The sequence below is a fragment of the Triturus cristatus genome, chromosome 7 (assembly GCF_964204655.1).
Source record: "Triturus cristatus chromosome 7, aTriCri1.1, whole genome shotgun sequence".
Lineage (NCBI taxonomy): Eukaryota > Metazoa > Chordata > Amphibia > Caudata > Salamandridae > Triturus > Triturus cristatus.
In genome coordinates, this window is record NC_140590.1 from 740,273,724 (window position 1) to 740,297,451 (window position 23,728).

The following is a 23,728-nucleotide window of genomic DNA, read 5'->3' on the forward strand; positions in this document are numbered from 1 at the left end:
CAGCGTGTCCTACGATGAAACAGTGGGTGGCTATGCTTGTGTTAGGAGCAGTGCGCCTCACTGTGCCATGGTCACCGCTTACTGTCAGCTTGGGATTGGCGCACTTTATCCTCACATGACTGGAGTAAATCGTCATGAAAGGAGGAATAGTGCATCATATTATGAAAAGACTGGAGCCTATTGTCGTGATAGAACTAGTGCATATTATTGGGACAGGGCTGCTGCCTGTCTACAGGGTAGTAGGAATGCACCGTAATTTGACAGGACTGGTGCCCATAGTCCTAATGAGGAAGAGAGAATGTATGGAAAATTGAAATAGAGGATAACTACCGCACCTAGAGGGACGGAAGACAGTGGAAGTTGAAACATTGAGAAAGACCGAAAGAGAGTAACATAGTAAAATCAGCCTAATAGAATATACAGTGGCAGGGATGTTAAAAAGTCAGTGGTAAGTAGGCAGGAAGAGAAAGAGGAAAATAAAGAAGAGGCCAAGAGGGATGAAATAGAGAGAAAGAAAAAATGAAAAAATTAAATAGAGGTTACGGGGAGACGACTAGGAGAAAGACCTGCAAAACTCCAGAATTGGAAGGGGAGAAACGGAGAGTGACTGAGAAAGAGGCAGAGGAAGTGAGACAGGATGGAGAGAGGTTCATGGCCGAGGAATAGGAAAGATAGGAAGGTAGAGACAAGAGAGGCACATGACGAAAGAGAAATGAGGGTGAGGTAAATAGTGGGTAGACTGAAAGGAAAGAGGGAGGGAGAGAAAGTCGCAAAAGAAAGATTGGCAGTGAAACAGAGGCGGAGGAAACTGAAGAGGCAGAGTGGGAACACAGAGTAGAAAGACTGATGGAAAAAGGCAGACTGCGATAGGAGGGAAGGGTAATTGAGGGCTTGAAAGCAAATGGTTAGCGAGAGACTGCGGAATGCAGGCAGAGGATACACAGAAAGGGGGGAGAATCCGGAAGAAAGAGTCGAGAGAAGAGAGAGGGGGAATGGGGCAGACGTGGGACGGGGAAGAAAGAGGTTGAGGGGGGAACGGTATTAGAGTACATAGGGAAAAAAGAGTGATGGGGAAGAAAGACTGAGTGAGGGCAAATTAGTGGAAGACTGGGACGGAGGAAGAGGGAGAGACAGAGAGGAGAAAGAGTAATTGATTAGAAAAAACATGAGACAGAATGCGGGATGGAGGCGGCGAGACAGACAGGGAGGAAGAAGACCCCGGAAAAAAGATGAGAGAGGCTAAGAAGGGCTGAGACAGAGGGGAGGGGAAGAGAGAGACCGACGCACAGAATCTGGGAAAAAGAGGAGAAGCTGAAGGGGGCTGAGCAGCAGGGGGAGACAGAGGGAGGGGCGAAGGACTTGTGAGGGAGGAAGAGGAGGGGAGACACTCAAGGAGGGAGGAACAGAAAACACTGAAGGGGAGAGATTTGGGGAGGGAGTGACTGATATAAGCAGGGAGTGGGCAGAGAAGGGACGGCTTGTGGCTGCACACAAGCTACACAGTGTACTTGGCTTTTTGCCACAAGAGGAGGAGCGGACAATCCCCAGTGACCGTTAGAAAAAAACCAGCCAGGCTCCAGAGGAGCAGGAAAACACGTCCATAGAAGGCAGCAGGCGGGCGGGCAGGCAGCAGGCGCGACAGAAGAGGCAGCATCCAGGTGACACGGACAGTGTGGACAGTGTGACCCGAGCGCCAGCGCCGATCCATCATTGTGTGTCCTCGCTGTCATCCCACTCTTGCTGCGCTGTCTCCCCAGCATCGGCTTGATTGATCAGACCCAGTCTTTCAGGGCGATCCCCGAGCAGTTTTCACCCGACGTCTCAACGAATAGCCCCTTCTGGATTCTTGGAGGGGTTATTGCTTTTCTCTCTATTTTTATTGTGGTTATGATACAGCGGAAGGGTATTTGAATTTGAGAAGAGTGTTGTCCTCAGAGGAGCGTCTTCCACCCTCCTTCGCACTGAAGTTTTGGCGTGGCCTGGGCTGGCTCAGGATACCGTCTGTTTTCAATAAGGCTTTTGTAGGCAGCGTTGGTGGCTCCAGTCCTACACTGGCCTACGGTGGTGGCTTCATTCTTCCGGTCCCTCTTGTGACCTTTGCTGGTGGCGTGGGCTCAGTCCTCAAGTGAACTACTTTGATCAGCTCAATTCTCCATCTCAAGCGTTGGTGAACTCGTCTTGTCCTTTCTGAATCCAAGAGCTTCAAAGACGATGGCAGCTACTCTGAGGGATGTCTTTGCCTTCTTGGCCGTCCTGCTTGTGCTCTGGCCTGCGGATCACCTCTCTGAAGCCTGCAGCTGCTCCCCGATTCACCCCCAGCAAGCCTTTTGCAACGCAGATGTAGGTAAGTGCCCCAGTGCCACTTGAGATCTCTTCCAGGAGTGATATGTCAAGGAGACCGTCCAAAGGGACTGTGGGGATATAGATAGGTAGGAATGGGAGCCTATGAGAAGACCATGATCCAGAGGGCTACAAGAGAAGTGATGATTTTAGAACAGATGAATAGACTGTGCGTGGGCTCCTTTCAGGAGATGGACTGTTCCATTGGAAAGACAGATAGAGCCGTGCATGTAGGATGGGGTGTGAGATGTAAGTTGGCATCATTGGGAAGGCAGAGGGCTTCATTTCAGTGGTGTGGGGCAGCAGATTATTGGGCAGGTGACCAAATGAGGGTTTAATTGGAAAGGTTGCATTTTAACGATGGGTAGGAGATTGATTCAAAAGGAAGGCGGACCACACGACTGGAAAATTCGACAGTAAGCCCCTCATTGGTCAAGTGTATAAGGCACCTCTTTATTTTGTGGTAGAGGAGGGACTGTTCTCTTGGAAAGGTAAGCAGGGAGCCACTGCTTTGATAAGCTATGCATGGTGTGCTTCAAATGTAGTTCTCTGGGAATGTGTGCGAGAGATCCTTTCATACATGATGTGGGCAGGACACAGATTCATTAGAAGGTGGGCAGGATACATCTTCCTCAATAAGGTGGGTGGGGGTATATTCAATAGGAATGTGGGCAGAAGTCTGTTAGTTGTTAGTTGGGCAGAAAAGCTGTGTTTGGGCAGTGGGTTGTAGGATGTTTCACTGGAAAGGCATGTGGAGAGTGGAGACCACTCCATTATGAAGAATGATCATTTAGCTTTCTTAGAATGATCAGTGAGCACAGAGTGTAGACCAGTTCCTTGTGAAGATGGGTGGTTTGGCTTAATTGGGATGATCGATGGGTGAATAATGGAGACTACTTCAATATTCAGAGTGGGAATTTAGCTTACTTGAATGATCAGTGGGTGAAGAGTGTAGACCGTTTCCTTGTGAAGATGGGCGGTTTGGCTTCATTGGGATGATCGATGGGTGGAGAATGGAGACTACTTAATTATGCAGAATGGTAATTTAGCTTACTTGGAATGATTGGTGGGGGAAGAGTGTAGACCATATCCCTCACGAAGATGGGTCCTTTCGCTTCATTGGGATGATCGCTTGGTGACTGAGAAAGATGTGCAAGGGGATGCTTGTTCGAATGTTAGGCAGAGAGCCACTTTATTAAGAAGGTGTGTCTTGGTGAAGTTCATCGGTACGTTTGGCAGTGGAACCCTTCTTTATTTGAAGGTCAGCCCAGGAACAGTTCATTGGAAGGCTTGATGGGGTGAAACTCAATTTGGAAAAAGTTGCATGGACCCCTGTATTGAGAAATTGTTCTTGGAATCATTTAATTGGAAACTTGTGTGAGTGCTTGCTTCTTTGGAAAAATGGGCGGAGGGAGCACTTCATGGAGATGATGGGCCAGGAACTATTTTCTCAAAAGGTGAGCTGGAGTTGTTCCATTGTGATGGTAGACGAGAGTCTATTTGTTGGGCAGGTGGATGGGAAGGTTTATTTGAATGGTAGCCAGGGGTAACTTCATTGTGACGGTGGGTGAGGGTGACTTCACTGGGAAGGTGGAAGAGCACAATTTTATTTGAAAGGTGGCTGGGGCCGAGTTTATTTGAAATCAAAAGGGGTTCCCTTCGCTGGGAAGGTGGATGGGGAAAGGTTTATCTGAAGGATGAGTAGGGATTGCTTCATTGTGACTGTGAGCGAGAATCACTTTATAGGGAAGATGGATGGGGACAGGTTTATTTGAAAGGAAGGCAGGTGTTGCATCATTGTGATGTTGGCGAAGGTTGCTTTATCGGGAGGGAGTATGAGGGACATGTTTATATGAAGGGTAAGCTGGAGTCGTTGCATTGGTACGGTGGGAAGAGTCATTTCATTGGTAAGGTGGGCAGAGACAAGTTTATTTGAAAAGTGGCCAAATTCGCTTCAAGGGAAGGTGAGCGAGGGAGACTTCAGTGGGAAAGTCGCTGATAGACTGGTTTAATGGCAAGGTGGGCAGTGGCTCTTCACTGGGAAGGAGGTTTGGAAATGCTATAATTGAAATGTGTTCCTAGGTTGCTTCAGTTTCAAGGTGAGTGAGGGACTAGTTCATTTCAAAAGGGGTAGGGATCGCCTCATTAGGAAGGTAGGAAGGGAGCTGATGGGGACCCTTCAGCGGTAATATGAGTGGGAGAACACTTGATTGGGAAGGGGGGGCACGGGTTGCGTCATTGGGAGAGTTGACAGGGATCTCTTTAGGTGGGAGTGGGGGGTGAACAGTATGCTTTTCATTCAGTGAAACAGCCCACAGTCCTATAGCCTGGTGTTAAAGGCATTTTCCTTGGTCGGTGTGGTCAGCCCAACTCCATGTAACATTGGATATTATGCCTGTCTTAATAAGTCTGTCAGTCCTATCATCACAAAGGTCACTGTTTCTTTCACAGTACGGCGCGTTGGTCTTATGAGTATGATAAACAGTGATCCTCCCACAATGACAATAATTATCATTATGATAGTGGGCACCAGTTGGTCCATGATTAGGGTCATTAGTCGCATCTCCAAGAAGGAAACTCGCCCTGCCAAAGTGGCGCCATTGCTCCTAGTATGGGGATGGTCACCAGTCCTGCCACAGTTAGAGTCAATAGTCTTATGGAGATGATCACCAGATCTGTCACAGTGAGGGGTTTAGAACTATCTTCCCAGTGGGCATAAGTATCATGGCAGCAGCTGTTAGCCTTATGGAGACCATGGGAACCACTACTGTCATGAAGAAGGTTAGTCTTATTATGACCATGGGCTCCAAACCAGGTATGATCACTGCCATTATTTCCTTCCTGAGGATGAGCGCTGTGTTTGATGCAATAATCCATATTAAGCCAATCATGGTTTTAGACATAATTTCTGCCAAAATAACTGTCATCAGTTTTGTCATAATGATGGTCTTTGGTCCTTATCATGGTGCTTGGCCGCAGTCTTGCGGCAATGACATTTGTTAGTCTTATCTTGAGTAGGGATGCGGGCTCTGCCACAATGAGTCTTATTTTCACAAAGGGCCATGCTCTTACTACAGTCATGGTGGATAGTTTTATTATAATTAGCAGCTCTCTTGCCATAATGTTGCTAGTGTTTTAACAATGGGCACTCATTATGCCACAAGGAGCATCATTATATTTATTATGAAAATGGGTACTAGTTTGACACAGGATTGATTATTAATCTTCTCACAGTGGGGGCCAATAGACCTGAAAAGAAGATAATGTGTGATTTTATTGCGATGGGTACCATTCCTGCTACAATAACGGCCATTGCTAGTACCAAAGGAAACCAAATCCAGCACAAGGTAAAAACAAGTCCCAGCAATGAATTCCAACCCCACCATACTGAGGACTGAGGATACTGAGGATTCATTGAAGGTTGGACTTAGTTAAGTTGGACACATTGAATGCTGGAGGATCAACTTCATGGACACTGACATATGGAGGACATGATTAATTGAGGTACACACTTACTTGAGGTCACTCTTATGGAGGATCAGATGCAATGAGGGTCAGATGCGTGAAGTGTCAGATTGAAGAAGGGTCAGACTCCTGGAGGTCCAGACACATGGAGGCTCAGACTCACAGAGGCTGAAGCTTTTGGGGATAGCATCCATGGTGGATCAGAGCCAAGGAGGATGAGGCTCATGAATTAAATTAACTTATTAAGGATCAGACTGACAGAGGATTGCACTCAAGGATCAGACCCAAGGAAAATCAGACTCCTGGCGGTTCGTACACTTGGAGTATCGGACTCGTGGAGGATCAGACTCATGGAGGATCGCGATGGTTGAAGATCAGACTTCTGGAGGGCCAGGCGCCTGGAGGATCAGACCCACAGACATAGAAGTTTTAAAACATGGGCAAAGGGGGCAAATATCCAGGGCCCCCACCTTCCAATGGGCCTGCTGGGAAAGTGAACTTTCTCTCTAGCTCACTTCTGTGTATTTTTGTATCTTAACCTTTAATGTATAATTCAATATAGTTAGGTAACATAGGGCTTGAATACAAATAAACCGACAGGTAATTAATTTTCAAAATTGTTCCAAACTGGTGCCCCGAAAATATTTCTTGCCAGGGCTCCCAAAACCCTGTGTGATATTGCCCAGAGAGGCTGAAGCTCATGGAGGATTGAATCCGTGAAAGTCTGGATTCCTAGAGGATTAGGCTGAAGGAAGATCAGACCCATAATAGATCAGACCAATGGAGCGTCAGACTCATGGAGCATCAGACCCGTGAATGATCAGACTCATGGAGCATCAGACCCGTGAATGATCAGACTCATGGAGCATCAGACCTGTGAATGATCAGACTCATGGAGCATCAGACCCGTGAATGATCAGACTCATGGAGCATCAAACCTGTGAATGATCAGACTCATGGAGCATCAGACCTGTGAATGATCAGACTCTTGGAGCATCAAACCTGTGAATGATCAGACTCGTGGAGCATCAGACCTGTGAATGATCAGACTCATGGAGCATCAGACCCGTGAATGATCAGACTCATGGAGCATCAGACCCGTGAATGATCAGACTCATGGAGCATCAAACCCATGTAATGATCAGACTCATGGAGCATCAGACCTGTGAATGATCAGACTCTTGGAGCATCAAACCCGTGAATGATCAGACTCATGGAGCATCAGATCTGTGAATGATCGGACTCATGGAGCCTCAAACCCGTGAATGATCAGACCCGTGAATGATCAGACTCATGGAGCATCAGACCTGTGAATGATCAGACTCATGCAGCATCAGACCCGTGAATGATCAGACTCATGGAGCATCAGATCTGTGAATGATCGGACTCATGGAGCATCAAACCTGTGAATGATCAGACTCATGGAGCATCAGATCTGTGAATGATCGGACTCATGGAGCATCAAACCCGTGAATGATCAGACTCATGGAGCATCAGACCTGTGAATGATCAGACTCATGGAGCATCAGACCGGTGAATGATCAGACTCATGGAGCATCAGATCTGTGAATGATCGGACTCATGGAGCATCAAACCCGTGAATGATCAGACTCATGGAGCATCAGACCTGTGAATGATCAGACTCATGGAGCATCAGATCTGTGAATGATCGGACTCATGGAGAATCAAACCCCCGTGAATGATCAGACTCATGGAGCATCAGACCTGTGAATGATCAGACTCATGGAGCATCAGACCCGTGAATGATCAGACTCATGGAGCATCAGATCTGTGAATGATCGGACTCATGGAGCATCAAACCTGTGAATGATCAGACTCATGGAGCATCAGACCTGTGAATGATCAGACTCATGGAGCATCAGACCCGTGAATGATCAGACTCATGGAGCATCAGATCTGTGAATGATTGGACTCATGGAGCATCAAACCCGTGAATGATCAGACTCATGGAGCATCAGACCTGTGAATGATCTGAATCATGGAGCATCAAACCCGTGAATGATCAGACTCATGGAGCATCAGACCTATGAATGATCACACTCATGGAGCATCAGACCCGTGAATGATCAGACTCATGGAGCATCAGACCTGTGAATGATCAGACTCATGGAGCATCAGACCTATGAATGATCACACTCATGGAGCATCAGACCCGTGAATGATCATACTCACGGAACATCAGACCTGTGAATGATCAGACTCATGCGGGATCTGACCCGAGAAGGATTACTCATGAAGGATCAGACGTGTTGAGGATCAGATCAATGGAAGATTGGACCCATGGAGGATTGTATTCATAGAAAAAACGGACCCATGGAAAATGGGACTCAACAGGGTTTTATTTATTGAAGGTCAGATTCATTAAGGGCGGACACTTCGATGATGAACCAATTGAGGGGGTACTCACTAGGGTTGAAGTCTTTGTTCCTCGAATTCTGAAGGTTTGATTCATAGGGGTCAAGACTTATTGAGGGTCGGCTCACGGAAATAGTAATCATTGAGGGTCACACGTGTGGGGTGCATACCCATGGAAGGCAGACACATTTAGGATGTACATTATTGAGAGTAGGGGTCATTAAGGGTCAAGGATGTGTGTGTATTTTTGTGTGCGCTTGTGAATATGTGCCTGTGCAGCACCACCATCCTGTGGCTCGAGCCTCAGGGTTGTGATACTTGGTTGTAAAGTGACCCTGTGTGCGAGGCTGGCCCTCTAGGGTATCTGCAACTCCCTCGCTCAGAGGGCTGCAGCACTTCTGTGTACTCGGAGCGCCCTATTGGAAAAGAAGCACACGTTCGACAAACACAAATGGGATGAGACAGATGGATATGAAGACATTCAGACAGAGTGTCAAGGAGACTAAGGAAGAACGAGTTGGAATGAGAAGGAGGCACAGGGACACACAGGGAGCGAGAATGGAGGAGGCAAATAGAGGAAGAGGAGAACTAAGGCAGAATGAGATAAGTAAGATGAGAGGGATGGGCAGACACACAGAGGAATGGCCTAAGGGACAGGGAGACAAAAATGGAGTAAGAACGACCTTGGAAAGGACAACGAGGCAGGTGTGGGGCAAGGACACACAGGGACAGAGAGGAACAGGAAGATAAATAGGCAGGTACACATGGGGGAGAACGTGAGACATGGAGATAGGCGGGAGGGCATGGGGACAAACCGGGTCCTCGAAACAGAGCAAGAGGTACATGGAGAAGGGAAGACTGCTCTTCTTGTCTCACCCCATCTCTCTCGCGCTCTCTGTCCAGCCTTTCATTCCTTTCACTCTAAACATCCCCTCCTGCGCCACCGACCGGCATTCTTCTCCGTGCTAGAGAGGGCGCCCGAATGTGCTGTTATTTCTATGACTTCACTTCCTAGCGCTGCGCCTGGGAGCACAGCATCCGCTTACAGCCACCAGAGCGCCATCCATCCCTGGCCTCAGAAACTGCTGACGCATTGTCAGCTGAGGTCTGTCTGTTTCAGTTCCATTCTGTGACAGAATGACTGCTCCCCGGTTCTTATGCAAGGGTGTAACGTGAACCACCGCGGCACAGGAAGCAACCCCCCCCCCCCTTGAGGCGGCCCCCATCAGTCTACATTCTATGGTGCCCTCATTAACTTGTGCGGGATAGGCATTTTGGGTTACTCCACTGTCGCTGCGATAATAATAAAGTCACAGAAAGGGTAAGGCTTGTTATGAAATAAGCTGCTCCGCTGCCTCAGACTCCCCTATGGAGGGAGAATAACACCAGATGTGTGTCTTTCTCTATTTCGGAGAAAATGTCTCTTATTTTACCAAGTTTTCGGTTCACTTGATGAAAATGTACCCAGCTGAGGAAGTCCAATGAGAATTTCTCATTGGCACAGAATTTCCATTGAACTGTATTTTATTCTAATTGTAATGTAGCGCTTACTACCACTATGGGAGCGCTGAAAGGCTTGCCTACATGGGTAGCATGCTGCACCGTGTTGTGTATGGTTGGAAATAAGTTGTCTTTGTTTTGTTTATATGTGGGAAGTGTTTCCATGAGGTGTGGCTATTGTGTTATGGGACGCAGCACTTAACTGTTTAATGGGACACTGCCTTTACAACACGGACAGAGCTACATGTGCCATTGAACCACAAGCTCAATCATGCATGCCTTAACCACGCATATGCCTTAACCACGCATATGCCTAACCACGCATATGCATGGTTAAGGCAGTGCGCTGTCTAGATGCTGGGATGGGCGGGCCCAGGAAAAGGAAGGATTGGAAGAGGATGCAGTAAGTTCAAGTGGGGCTGGCGCCGGGTTTGGGGGGGGCGGGGGGAAGGGTTTTAAGGGTTGGGGTAGTTTTAATGGCTCAGGCGGTCGAGGTAGGTTTTAGGGCTCAGGGTTGGGGTAGTGCTTAGGGCTTGGGGCGTCGGGTAGTGTTTAGGGCTCGGTAGTGTTTAGGGCTCAGGGGGGTCGGGTAGTGTTTAGGGCTTTAGAGTGGGGTAGTGTTTAGGGATCAGGGGGCGTCGGATAGTGTTTAGGGCTCAGTGGGGGGTCGGGCTAGTGTTTAGGGCTTGGGGGTGGGGTAGTTTTTAGGTCTCAGGGCGGGGGTTGAGGTGTGATCTTTACCACACATCCCTTTACCACTCATGCCTTTACCACAAAATTGCGTGGTAAAGGCATGCATGGTAATAGAATGCGCTGCTTAGACGCATTCATTGTTGGGGCCGCATAGTAGAGGCACATGTTGTTTAGACATGCTAGCCTATTGTCATACAACCCTGTGTGATAGATGATGAAGTGTGAGGGAGAGGCACACATTTTATGATTTTCAGTAAGCAGGCAGCTTTGAGCAGCTCTTCAGGTCCCTTTATTTCTTATAAGCATAGTCCACTTCGCTGGTTACTTCATATTTTGTTTAAAGTTTATGGTCCTGAGCAGGCATAGGTTGAAGGGAGAGATGGAGGGGAGATCTTCTGGGATAGACTTTGTTGAAGTAATTCTATATATGATTTTCCTTTTGATATGTCAAGAAGTGACCATGGTATGCAGCTAGCTGGAACCCACAGTGGTGGACTAATTCAAGTCCTCCGTTGGTCAACGGCTTAAGGCAGATCTTTTCAGGTATTTCATGCCTGGTCAGTTGGTGACGGGTGGTTTATTGCTGTGGACTTGTACGATACTGGGTGATGGACATGACCCATGGCAGACTTGTCTTATATGACGTAAGATTGTCAAGCAGTATACAGGAATTATTATGTATCCTGTAGGAACTACAATTGACAGCCGACCACTGAGTGTCATGTTATTAGCATTAGTGTGCAAGGAGGGTTATATATTGTAATGTAATTGCATTTATATAGCACTTACTACCTTTGAAGCGGTATTGACCCGAAGTTGCAGAACCCAAGGTTAATGTTTTTTCAGTGGTTACTGTTGGTTATTTTTTCATTATACTTGTGCTCTTATGGACACCAGTCCATGTCAGAGGTGGAACTATTAACTCATATTCAGTGAATGAGAAGCTTCTCTGAGACAGTCAGTCTCTCCTTTCCCTCTCTCCTCCCCTCCTCTCCTCCCCTCTTGTTCTCCTCTCCTCCCCTCTTGTTCTCCTCTCCCCTCCCTTGCTCTCCTCTCATAAATGCCAAGTTCAAGAGTGTGGCGCTTGAGCCCAACGACTGAAGCTGTGCTCCAAGCAGTAATTCAAACCTAATGACAGAGACTCGCAACCAAAGAGTGCACAAGTGAGGGAGACAGCTTCGAGGACTGACACATGCACTCACTGAGTATGACGTTTGATATCTGTTTCAGAAGTCTCGCAGCAAGTCAGGGAGACCTGCAGGGCTGGATTGGGATTAGAAATCTGCCCGGACACGCGAAAAAAGTGACCCACATTTGCATATCACCTTTCCTCAAAACACTGTTTCAGCGAAGTTTGATAAACACCTTAAAACATGTGGGTCCACTTCTGCTCAGGCCCCCTGCCCCCGCTCAACATGCACACATTAAAAGGCCGTCCCGCAAGAGAACGGGAGTGACACCTCTGCCTGTTGATAAAAGGGAGGTAATGGACGCCCATCTACCTCCAGAAAGGCACTCAGGCCCCCGCTGGCGACATCTGTACGAACCAGACACAGCCCAAATCGCCCCCCCAGGCTGCCAAAAAAACAGCCCACAGCTGGAACTTCGATACGGCCCCTCGGCCATCGCCCGAGTGCCCGCTTTACCAATCCGACCCTGGACCTGTTAAGTGACAGTTGTGTCTTGTATTTTGTATGCGTGTGTTTGCGCACACGCCTTTGCATTGGCATGTATGGGTCAGTATGTGACAGGCTGCTTATCAGGGTTTCTAGGAGTGACACTGTCTTTGAGATATTTCTGGGGTGATGTTTTTACAAATGAGACTCTATGTCGAGGTGTGTGTAGTTATCAATAGTTCAGCGGGTGCAGTGGCACCTGGACCTAGCGAAGTAGGAGGTAGGTGGCCGGGGTGACAGGTCTCTTTGCTTTCCTTGCATTAGGGCCTACCAACCCGTGGTACGCCACAATTTCTGTTATGGCGTCTGCGCTGCATGGGTTCCCTTAGGGCCTTACAGGTAGCCGCAGAGGTGACAGTATCTGTGCATTAGTACGGCATCGTATCTGTCAGGGTCACAGCGTCCGTGACATGGATTCTGTAAACTGTTACATGTGGTGACGGGGATTCGATGTACATAGCTCGATGGCGGAGATGGTGAGACTAACTGTGAACCACTGGGATTCGCCCAGGGATCTTTGTGGGGACCGTAGGTCTGCCTCGATTTCTGTTCACAGATGTTTCTAAATGTTCTAAGATGATGTGTGCTGCTATCTCTGGGAGAGCCTGTTTGTGTGCACAGTGAGGGTGGCAGTTTTTGAGAATTTTGGTGCACTGTATCCTTTGCTCGTATACATGTGGAGGCCATAGTGTGAGAGTTTGTGCCCAGAAATATGCCTTGTAAATGAGAGATTTACGTATACATATAACCGTGGGATGACAGTGTGAGGGGTTAGGTTACGTGCACAGATTCTTTGGAGATGGTTGTATCTGTATTTTTTCTCTGTGTTTATATATATGCGGATACGGCAGCGCCTGGGTTTCTGTGTTTGGATGCGCCGGGTAAGGGGTTACAGTATATGGGTCTTTGTGTCTCGATTACTGTGGAGGTGAGGTGACGGTTGTCGGTTTTTGTGTTTGGAGATACATGTATGGGCCAAAGAGAGTTGTCGGGCTCTTTGCACACCTGCCCGTGTGAGATGTCAGTGTGTAACTGGGAAGGTGTCTGTCTGGGCATCTCAGGGGCCGGCGCTGTGCTTGTCTGTCGTTTGTGTGAGGCAGCGTGGCTTTTAATGTATGTGATGTTTATGCGCACCTGTCTGTGCGTGCATACAAATGAAATACTGTACAAGCTGAAAAACGGGTAACATCAGATTCCCTGCCTCCCTCTAGTCGAAGCAGCCTTAAGTGTCAGTCTTATAACACCGCTCCTAGCCCAGTGGTTGAGTGGTTGAAGTGCATTAAAACACAGTATGGGAACTGTGATGCTGGGCGCCGTGGTGGCAGAGTGAGTGAGCGTGGGGGCGGGTTCAAAGGCTTGGCTAAAAAGAATATATTCTGTTACTTTTTTCGATCTTTCACCTCCAGGTAACTACATAAAAAATAAGACACAGCTTAAATGAAAAATAAATGCAAGTTAAGTTAATCAGTGGGCAATGCACTTTCATACATTATGAAACCTCTATATAGTTAATGCACTGTAGAGGTCTGTATCTGTTTATAAAGCGCCTTTTATCTGTCCCATCTGGTACCTCAAATAGTTTCTGCCATACTGAGGTTGGTATTGATTTTGTTAGTGACATTATTCATGTCTCTCCTTTGTTGCTATGGAGCAAGGTTTGGCGGAGAATTGAAGCTTACAAAGGAAATCTTACAAGACTGCCTTAAGCTTGATTATTTTATGGAGATCCCATGGCTGCTATATGTAAGGGAAACCCTCTACAAGATTGGGTTGGGACAAATATTTCAAAATCCCGAAATGGTTGGCAAGGAGTCTAAGTTAATGATTAAAAACGCTTATTGTACCAGGTTAGGTATGTTAAGAAATAGTGAGCATGCACTATATAATAGGGGCAAGCTGCAGCAGCAGTTTTACCTATCGAATATCATGCATACTCAATGGCGTTTTTATCTGAAGAGGTTTCGTCTTAGCTCTCTGCATTTTCTTTTTGCTTTTACAAAACAAGGGGGGTGGTGTGAGAGACTACCCCCTTGCCCTTGTAATGATAAGGTTTCACAAAGCACTGTGCACCTCATTCTCTTTTGTGCTTTGTATAAAGATCCAAGAAACCAGTTCATCAAGCCTGTTTTGTTAACTTTTGGATCCCGTTATTATAAAGAGGGTTATGAGTATTTATTGTCCTTGTCAACTCCAGCTATATGTAGCGCTGTGCTTAGTTTTATTAGATTGGCACTCAACATTAGAAATCGATATTGAACAGTATTATTATTGGAAACCTTCTGTAATAGACTACTATGTGGATTTTTATCTAAATGGAACACACAAGCACTTTATAATATGCTCATATATGTGACCCTTTTAGTCTAAATGTATTGCAAATTTTAATATGGATATATAATAAGTACTACGGATATTTAAAAAAAATATATATATATGTAATTTTTTTAATCTGTGTATACTTTTATGATTCTATGTATGAATCGAAATAAAGTTTATTGATTGATTGAATAATGCACTGTAGAGGTCTGTGTCTGTAATCAGAGAGCCACAGAATTGAATCCTAGTTGGTGCAGTGGGGAATAGTGGCTTGTTTATGTTTAGTGCTACAAGGTCAAACACAAGACGACCCTCGGGTCTGTCAAAAGAGAGTGAGAGAAAAGGCAAAGAGACTGACTAAGAGGGAGGTGTCCCATTAAAGGGCGGTTTCCCTCACCCACCAGAGGTGACATGGTTCGCCATCGGGAATCCTCACCGCACCATGAAGCCTAGCCATGGTGCGGGCTACTACCCCCTCACTGCGAGGGAGGAGCTCAGTGATGTTTTAATTTTCAGAGGGGTTATCCCTAAGACCCAATGTGAGCTAGCAAGTTGTAGTGAGGGGTGCAGTGCTAATAGTGAAGTGACTTAAAACTAACTACAAGGTTTACCACATTACTTTATTCTGGCTGCCTTGTGATAGGATTAAAAACAACAAAGGAAACAAGATGTACGACAGGAACCATTAGATCGAATCGTACTGAATTAGATCAACATGTTTCAGCCTGTGACCTAGAGAGTGTCGTGGCTTTCTTCAGGCTCTTGTATAAGCTACTACTGTGCGAGTGATGTCTAAAACTTTGAATTATGTCTGCGCTTAAGTAGGTTTTGAAGTACAGTTGGATGTCTTTGTGTCTGAGGAGCTCCGCCTCGAGACAGAAAACCAAAGGTGAGAGGACAAATCCTTGGATTACTCTGCAAACCACATGTTGTCACTCGTACCGGCATGAGCTTATCTGGATGTGCTGATGGCAGTTTGAGATGAAAGAGAAGAATCACTGCAGAACAGAGTTGACAACCCCAAGAGAGTGAACTGCATGTTCAGTGGAGTCTAACAAACAGCAGTGTTGAAAGCTGCTAAGAGGTCAAGTAAGTTCAGAAGAAAAGGTTCACGCTATTTTATCATGAGAAGGATGTCATCTACAAATTGGATGGTTGCTGTCTCAGTGCTGCAGCATGTTCTGAAGCCCAACTGGTGATTGTGAAGGAGAGAGCTGATGTTAATTTGATTTTGTAATTGGATAGTTATTGCTATATTGATGGTTTTCAGGTTATGATAAATGTGTGATTGACTGATAGTTGGTTAGTCGGTTGGGTTCAAGAATGGCCTTTTCAGCAGCAGAAGGGTTTATCATGCTTTAATTGTGCCCGGAAATATGCCTTGTAAATTAGAGACATTAATTATTTTGAGCAGTGCTGTAAGTGCTTCTTGGGTGAGACTTTTCACAGTGGGGAATGGAAAGAGACTATGTTTGAAAGTGGCCTCTTTGATGAAAGCAAGAACAACAGCAAGTATAAGTGGGTGAACATTTTAAAGAAAGTCTGTTTTGAGAAGTCGTAAATAGTGTTGGGAAGGATGCCCGTTGTTTACTTTGCGGTTTCTTAGTGCTGTTCGATATTGTTTCTGTTGTCAATAAAGATGACAATGCACTTGTCTATTGTAAGGATTTCTGGAAAGTTTGGCTAAAGGTGAATGTGGCCGTGATGTCATATATTTGGGTCTTGCACTGCTTGTTTTCTTGTCTGTGGATGATTGTTCTTCTATCAGTGAATTTTTGGGTGTGTCAGGGAATGGAGGATATTGGTTATAATAAGCGCACTTTCTTGTGTTTGTGTGATTGTCAGCATTGGCCATCAGAGTGGTGTTGAGCATGTTTCTGAGGGAGTCAATATCAGTTGTTGGGTTGGTCAAGGATGACGGTCTAGATTAAGAAGTTTTGATCATTGAAGGAGTAGTGCTGTTTTTTGGCAATTTAGTCCGTCTTTGGTTTCTAGCTAATGTTTGGAGGATGAGGACTGGGATGAGTGGTCACATCAGTCCAGCGATAGAGCCAATAGCATTGATTGGCTTTAGTGTTGGATAAAGCATGGTCAAGGGTTTTACTTTTGGATTGGTTTGGTTCAGTGATGTGTTGATTGATGTTAACAGTGTCTAGGATGTTGAGGAGTGCTTTATTCATGTACTTACAAGAGAGGTCTGTAAGGAGGTTGAAGTCTCCAAGGAAAATGTTGTATGAGGGGATAATGCATAATGTTATGATAAGATGTGTGACTTTCTCAATTACTTTTTGCTGTTTCTGGGGAACTTGCATAATTATGTATTTATTTATTTATAAAGTTTTATATAGCGCGAACGTGACCCACGAGGGTATCAGAGCGCTTTACAGTTTACAGTAAAAAAACATAAATGGATGAGGTGGTATACAAGCATTCAAATGTGTCTTTTCGTACAAAAGAGATATATAATATATGGATAACAAACATAGGGGACCGGGAATCTGCAGGACATTGCACAATATACAGTTATTGAGCATTAGGTGATTGTGCTAACAAACAAACATATAATATACTCCTTCGATTCACAATGGGTATAAAGTATATAGATAATAAAGGGGACCCGAGGCCAACTAAGCTTTACACTACATACAGTTATTGAGCATTAAGTGGCTGTGGTATTAATCTTACATATAATAGGCTCGTACATTCCAACAGAGATGGCAATGATATGCGAATCTTATAGGTGACTCGGGGTCAGCCTAGAATTAAGACTTAGGGCGTGAATTTGTTCATTACTAGTATTTTTACTTCTTTTTTTAATGCAGTAAAGGAAGAGATTCCATGCACCCCTGGAGGTAAGGAGTTCCAAATCTTTGGTGCAATCCCTGAGAAAGCTCTGCCGCCAGTTCTCTTCTTATGAAAGGATTGAGGTTTCAGAAGGAAAGTACTCGCAATTCAAAGTTGTCTGCAACCTCCAGACCTTTCTAGCTTTAGAGCTAAGTAACTGGGTGTATTGTTATGTATTGCTTTGTGGGTCATGCAGGCCACTTTTAGGTGTATTCTTGCCTCGTAAGGTAGCCAGTTCAGGGCTTTCAGGGTCAGAGAAATGTGACTATTTCTTTTGGTTCCTGATACCAGTCTAGCTGCAGCATTAAGTGATCCCCTCAGCGGAGCCAGCTTGTATTTGGGGAGACCACAAAGAGTGGTGCTTCCATAGTTTAATCTTGGTAGCACTAGGGCTTGCACTGCCATTTTTAGATCGGCCTGAGGGAGGAAGGGTTTGAGTTTCCTTAGTATACTCAACTTGTGGTTAGCTCTCTTGGTGGCATTAGAGATGTGCAACTGCATATTCAACTGTTTGTCTATGGTGATTCCTAGGAATTTTGCTGAGTCAATGATGAGGGGAACACAGTCAAAGGAGGTTAGGTGTTTTAACCATAGGTCTAACTTAGGTGTGGGACTCAGTGACGAGATGAGAATGAATTCAGTTTTTTGGGTATTCAGCATGAGGTGGTTGTTAGTGAGCCAGCTTTGCTTGTTCAGTGGAATAGTGTTGAGGGAAATGAAGTCTTCTGGGGTGGAGATTTTCAGATACAGCTGGGTGTCGTCCGCGTACAGGTGGTATAGAATGTTCGCTGATTTCAGTGCATGCGCCAAAGGCTCCATTAGTAGGTTGAAAAGAATGGGTGATAGGGCTGATCCCTGAGGGACACCCAGGGTGACCACAGAGGGTTGCGAGACTGAATTTTTCATCTTGATTCTTTGTGTTCTGTCATTTAAGAAGGAGGAGAACCATTGCAACGCTGTGCCCGAGAAGCCCATCCTTCGTTCCAATAGGGACAAAAGTATGTCATGCTTGACCGTATCGAAGGCAGAGGACAGGTCAAGGAGTATCATTAAGCAAGGCGCGTTGCGGTCAAGCATAGTAAGGATAGTAGTTTTTAACATTCTGAACAGGGCAGGAGGCAGGGGGGTTGATTGCTTGAAGAGTGTTATCGATTATTTGTTGAGAGATTGGCGAGAAGGTGTGCCATGATGCATTGTTTTTTGTGACTTCCCCTGGAGTAATAAAATGGACTTTGAGTAGAGCGCCACATTTAGTATCTTGGGCCATAGATTGTGGGAGCACCTTCTTGGATTGGATGTCTAGCTCGATGGTCTTAGTCTTTTCGCGGAAAAAATTGGCAAGCACATCATAGGTAGGTGTGGCCAAGTCATTTAGTTCCCTAGAGTTAGTTGTATTGCATGATTGTTGCTTGACGATTTAAAAAAGTTTTTTGGGCCGGTTGATAGCTTGGTTCAGCTGGGTTCTGAAGAAGTCTGCCTTTGCCTTCAGAATCTTCCTATTGTATGAGTTCCTTAACCTTCTAAGGTGATCAAGGTTATCAGTGGTAGGAGCAGATTTCCATAGATGCTCTGCAACTCTTAGGCGGCAGCGCTCCGAGTTCAGGGGCTCCTTGAACCAAGGTTTGGAAATTATTGAGGAGACGTTTTTTTCTTGGAGGGGTGTTGTAGAGTCCAGGATTTCGAGTAAAGTGGAATTGTAGAAGGATGTGAGGTCATGTACATCAGTCATGTCTGTCATGTGGGTCAGGGCGGAGTAGTATCGGTTTACCAAGGTGATGGGGTCGATGTTTTGTAAGTGCCTTTTCCATTGTCTTGTTTTTGATGGTTGGCCCCTTTTTTGAGTAACTCCGATATTGATGGAGAAGAGGATGCAATAATGATCAGACCAATCGCATAGGGTGATGGATTCTAGTAGGACGATGTTTGCTTTTGCAATGATGAGGTCCAGTGTCTATCCCTTGTTGTGAGTTGGGCTGTTACAGAATTGAGATAGCTCCTGTTCTGACAGAAACTCTTTAAGACAGCCTGCAGTATGATCGTTTGCGTTGTTCCAGTGGAGGTTGAAGTCACCCAAGAAAATGTGAGGTACTTGTGAGTTGACGTTGGATGCCATGACCTCCATTATCTCATCGATACAAGTCAAGTTATCGCCTGGGGGTTAGTAGAATATGTGAAGCTTGCTGGTGACGTGCTTAGCATCAGAGATATTAATACAAAGATAATCGCAGGAGGATAGACCGATGGAGTCGGCTTGCTTGACTGAGATTGAGTTACGATAAATGCAGGCCCCCCCCGAGTTTCCCGATTCTGTCTAGGCGGATTAGGTCGTGGGTAGGAGGAACCAGTAAGTCAAGGATGGGCAAGGAGGAACTATTTAGCCATGTTTCTGTGAGGACCATAATGTCTAAATCATTCTCTAGAATGAGGTTGAATATGTCAGGAGCATGTTTGCTAGCAGATCTTCAATTAATGAGCCCACACTTCAACTTGTAATTAGAGTGGTTTAGGGAATCTGCTCTATGTTGATATTTGTGAGGTTATCTCTATTTACGGATCTGTTGTTGAGAGTCGGTTCTCTGAGGGAATTGGTTACAATGGATTGGATAGTGCTGCATTGCGACTTATTGTAATCTGTTGCCCGGGCATAGGATGTGAGGAGGTTGTCTATGTCTCTGTCTGATAGTTCATCACTTGCCCTCCTAGGCCAAGATGGGGAAGTGAGATCTGGGGTGTAAGATTTGGGGTGTAAGAACTTGTGTATGTTTCTACTAGGTTGGACACTGATTTGATTATTCAGACTAGTGTTGTCGGTGTGTGCATTCGAGGGGATGCAATTCCTCGTTTGGAGACTGATTTGGTGGCTCTGTGAATGTTAAGAAGTTCTTTAGTGATAGTAGATAGGTTATGCATCTTGCCCTAGAGATGTGATAGGCCAGTGGCTAACTCGTTGAGTCGAGTGATCCAGACGGAGTTGGGAAAGCAGGTAGTAGGTGTGGGTGTATGATCAGTTATGGAGGGCGATCCACCGGTAGTGTCTGTTTGCATGATCACATTCTCCAATTGCTTGGGGATACCTACATTAGGTATGGTTGTGTGATCAGTTATGGAGGGCGATACACCAGTAGGTTCTGTTTGCAAGATCACATTCTCCATTTGCTTGGGGATAACTTCATTAGGGGTCGATGCGGGAAGCTGAACCGGGAGGTATGTTGTGGATTCCACGTCGGTGAGTGGTGTGGTATATAGGCGAGGCAGCCGGATAGGGGCTGCCTCGTGAGGTTGGGGAATGGTCATTGTGCGCTGTGAATGGATGGGTGGGATGAGTGTAGCGGATGTAAGGGTCCTCTCAGATATCGAGGAGGACAGTGGGTGAGTGGGATCTGTGCAATCTGCTTTGGATGAAAGGGGGACAGGAGGTCGGTGTTGGTGGCATCCCGTTTGGTGCCATACCACACGGACGGCAGGGATAACGGTGGTGCATCTGTCATGATGAGATCGGTAATAGTAATAATAGGTTGAAGTTTGCCAATTACATCACTGGGACGAGGAATGTGCGGGGCCAGATGAATTTGTGGATGGTCTTGTGTGTAGGGTTAGGATGGAGTATGCTCTAGCATTTAGTACAAATATGCCAGTATGGGCTACTAGCTGTCGTTCGGCCATGTTTCAGAGATAAGGAGTATGTCCAGCAAGTGTGTGATAGTAGTGTTTGGGAAGTATGCAGCAAGTCTTTCTGCAGAATATTTGTTAATAAGCATGAGTTGGTTGTGTCTTAGGTTGTTGGATTTGATGGCCAGTTGTGAAGTGTGTGACTGTGTTGTTTAACAATGTGTCAAATATTTGTGCAGTGAGAGAAAGGCAACTGGTATATGATAATGGTGTTTGCACTAAACAAAAGGGGCTGTGCAATGAAATGTTACAATTTGGGTGGATGGTGTCCTTTTTTTAGGTCTTTCCTGGCGAAAGCAGCACATGCTCTGTTCTCGCATGGAGAGCACCTTTTGGAATTAATTCACGGAGAGCTTGTATGCGCGCGTCTACATGGTCAAACATGGCTGCTCTTGCCATGTGTCCATAGCAAACAACAGCATGCGCGTGTCCATAGTCCGTAGGGACTGTGGACAGCCCGACGCCATTTTGCATCTTGGTGTGTCCTAGCAACGGAAATGCACGTGATCCCCCGCCCCCTTCCTGTTCTTCGTGTTCCCGTTCCCTTTGTTCCCGCCCCCCTCCCGTTGGCCGTGTTCTCCATCCCCCGACTCCTTCCCATTGTACTTTCCCATTGTGCGTGTACGTTGTCTCCAAATTCGCTGACGAGCCAGCGGTAGTGCTACATGCAGCGCGCGTGCGTAGCAGAGACGGCTGCTTCCTGGGCATTTGGAATTTGTGAGGCCGCAGGGAAATTGAAAGAAGATGGACCATGGATACGTGGGTGAGTGTCTCCTGGCTGAAATCCGGCACAGGTCTTGTTGTCATTGGACACCCGCCCCCGTTGCTTTCCCATGCATTGCCTTGCAGTTGGTCCATCTGGCCGTCATGTGGTGTGCTGCTTTCTGTTGGGACGCGTTTACCCAAAGCTCGTCTACTGTCACTTAGCGAATCTTTACAACGCCATTGTGTTTTTCATTCTTGGCGGAAATGATGGAGCTTGCGGTTACTCTTTCCCAGATTGGTTGATTGAATATTTAAAAATGGATTGTTATTACTCTATTAAAGCTTTCAGAGAGTGAATTGTATTTTGTAACATGGAATAGTGTCCACTCACTGACTGCTGAGTTTCTTGCCTGTGTATGGTTCTTCTCCCTGCCTGTCGACTGCCCACCTCAGCGCTGCTTGCTGAACGGCTACTCTCCCTCCTAAGCATCCACACACTACACTCTCTGCCTGATAAGCGCGAGCTCGCTGCTTCTTTAGCTCCCGCTCACTGCCTGATCACCTACTCACTGCATTCTGAATGGCCACTCACTATCCAATGAGCTCGTGCGCACTGCATGTTGAGCCTTCTCTCCCTGCCTGCTGTGCTGAACTCACTACCTCTTCTTATTGCTTCCTGAACATCCAGTCTGTCGGGCACGTGATTGACTCGACCCCATCCAAAACACCTTACAGATGCACGTGCTTGTCGGCACCTCACTCTCCCCTCGTCCACGCCGGCCCATCTTTGCTGGGACGTCTTACAGATAAGACCCCCAGGAAAGCCCTCTCGGTGCTTCACTCTTTGTGCGAGGAAAACTGTTTATAGTCTCCGCTGGTCAGGGTATGGGTCTCTAGCCGTGGGCTCTCGGCTGTGACCCAGGAGCAGCTCTCCTCACTGGGCTCCGCATCAGGGTGCGGTTCATGGATTTACTCGTCTGGCACTGCAGTGGTGGAGGGCCCAGTTGGCCTGGTGGTGCCTCTTCTGTGCTTGGAAGCTAATTCACAACACTGCTCCGAGTTGTGACTGACTAGTCTGCCGTGGCTGCCAGTAGTGGGGTAGGGTTGGTCAGTGCATTTGCGTTCGCCTCATATATCTGCACATCACAAGTCCAGATCAGTGCTTCATTCTTTCGAGGCCGATTAACAGAATACCATTGAGGCAGCATAATCTACTAATGGGTTACAAACGTATACAACCCTGGCAGCAAGCGCCACGTGGAATGCAAGCCAGGCATATTCTGAAAACAGGCCTACTGAACACAAAACGTGTAAAAAAACACCATCATACTTAAATTGATGACAAGGCAGCTTAGCTGGTTAATGCATCTGCTACAAAGCCTTGCTTGTAGCCTGTTTGTCACTGGTTACGTTTCCAGTGGAATGGACTCTGCCCTTCACCTATCTGAGGTTGATAAAATGAATACCATTGCGATGAGTAATGGTGTACAGCAGGGTCAGACTGGGACAAAACATAGGACTGAGCGCCAGTTAGCAAACCACATAGCCCACATTTTCAAATCGAGCCTGTTTTGTTAAGTCACGCTGTATGAGTATCTTGCAAGGCGTGTGAGACTTCATGTATTTGTGTTTACTATTTTTGTTACTTTAAAAACATTTTTTTTTTATTTTGCATAGTTTTATCAACAAACATAAAAACAATTACCGTTACCATAAAACATGAGTACATTGTAGGAAGGTGCATCAGTACAAGAAATCACATCAGTACAGTCAGCTGCAGGCAATGGTTATGGTAATATCAGGTCTCGAAATCAAGGTGCTGTACAAAGAACAGCAGGTGAAACCGAAACCAGCATGCGAAAATCTCTAACTTGAGCTGGTTTATTTTTGTATTTTTTTCATTTCAAGGGATTGGAGGGCAACGTTATTTGCCGTGACTCGCACGGTTTGTTGGGGTGAGTGGTGAAGCCGGGATAAAAGCTAACACATACTCACTACACCTTTCCCAGTCTGTGCACCTGCTGGAACAGAGGGCTTGTTGGTACAGTGATATTTTCTTGCAGACATTACTTTAACCCCTTCTGCTCCAGTTCTGAATACAACTCCTACAGCAGTGCGTGTGGAATCGGCCAACTGGAGAATGT

The 23,728-nt window shown here is 46.1% G+C and overlaps 1 protein-coding gene across 1 annotated transcript in view; it reads left to right on the top strand.

Annotated features, from left to right (window-relative positions):
* The first annotated feature begins 1,553 nt into the window (after positions 1-1,553).
* The window catches only part of TIMP2 (TIMP metallopeptidase inhibitor 2), a 201,231-nt gene continuing 179,056 nt past the window's right edge, over positions 1,554-23,728 (top strand). Inside the window, exon 1 of the mRNA XM_085617463.1 lies at positions 1,554-2,344. Within this exon, the coding sequence (XP_085473589.1) occupies positions 2,212-2,344 (133 nt within the window). The 5' untranslated portion in view covers positions 1,554-2,211. The remainder of the gene's footprint in view (positions 2,345-23,728) is intronic.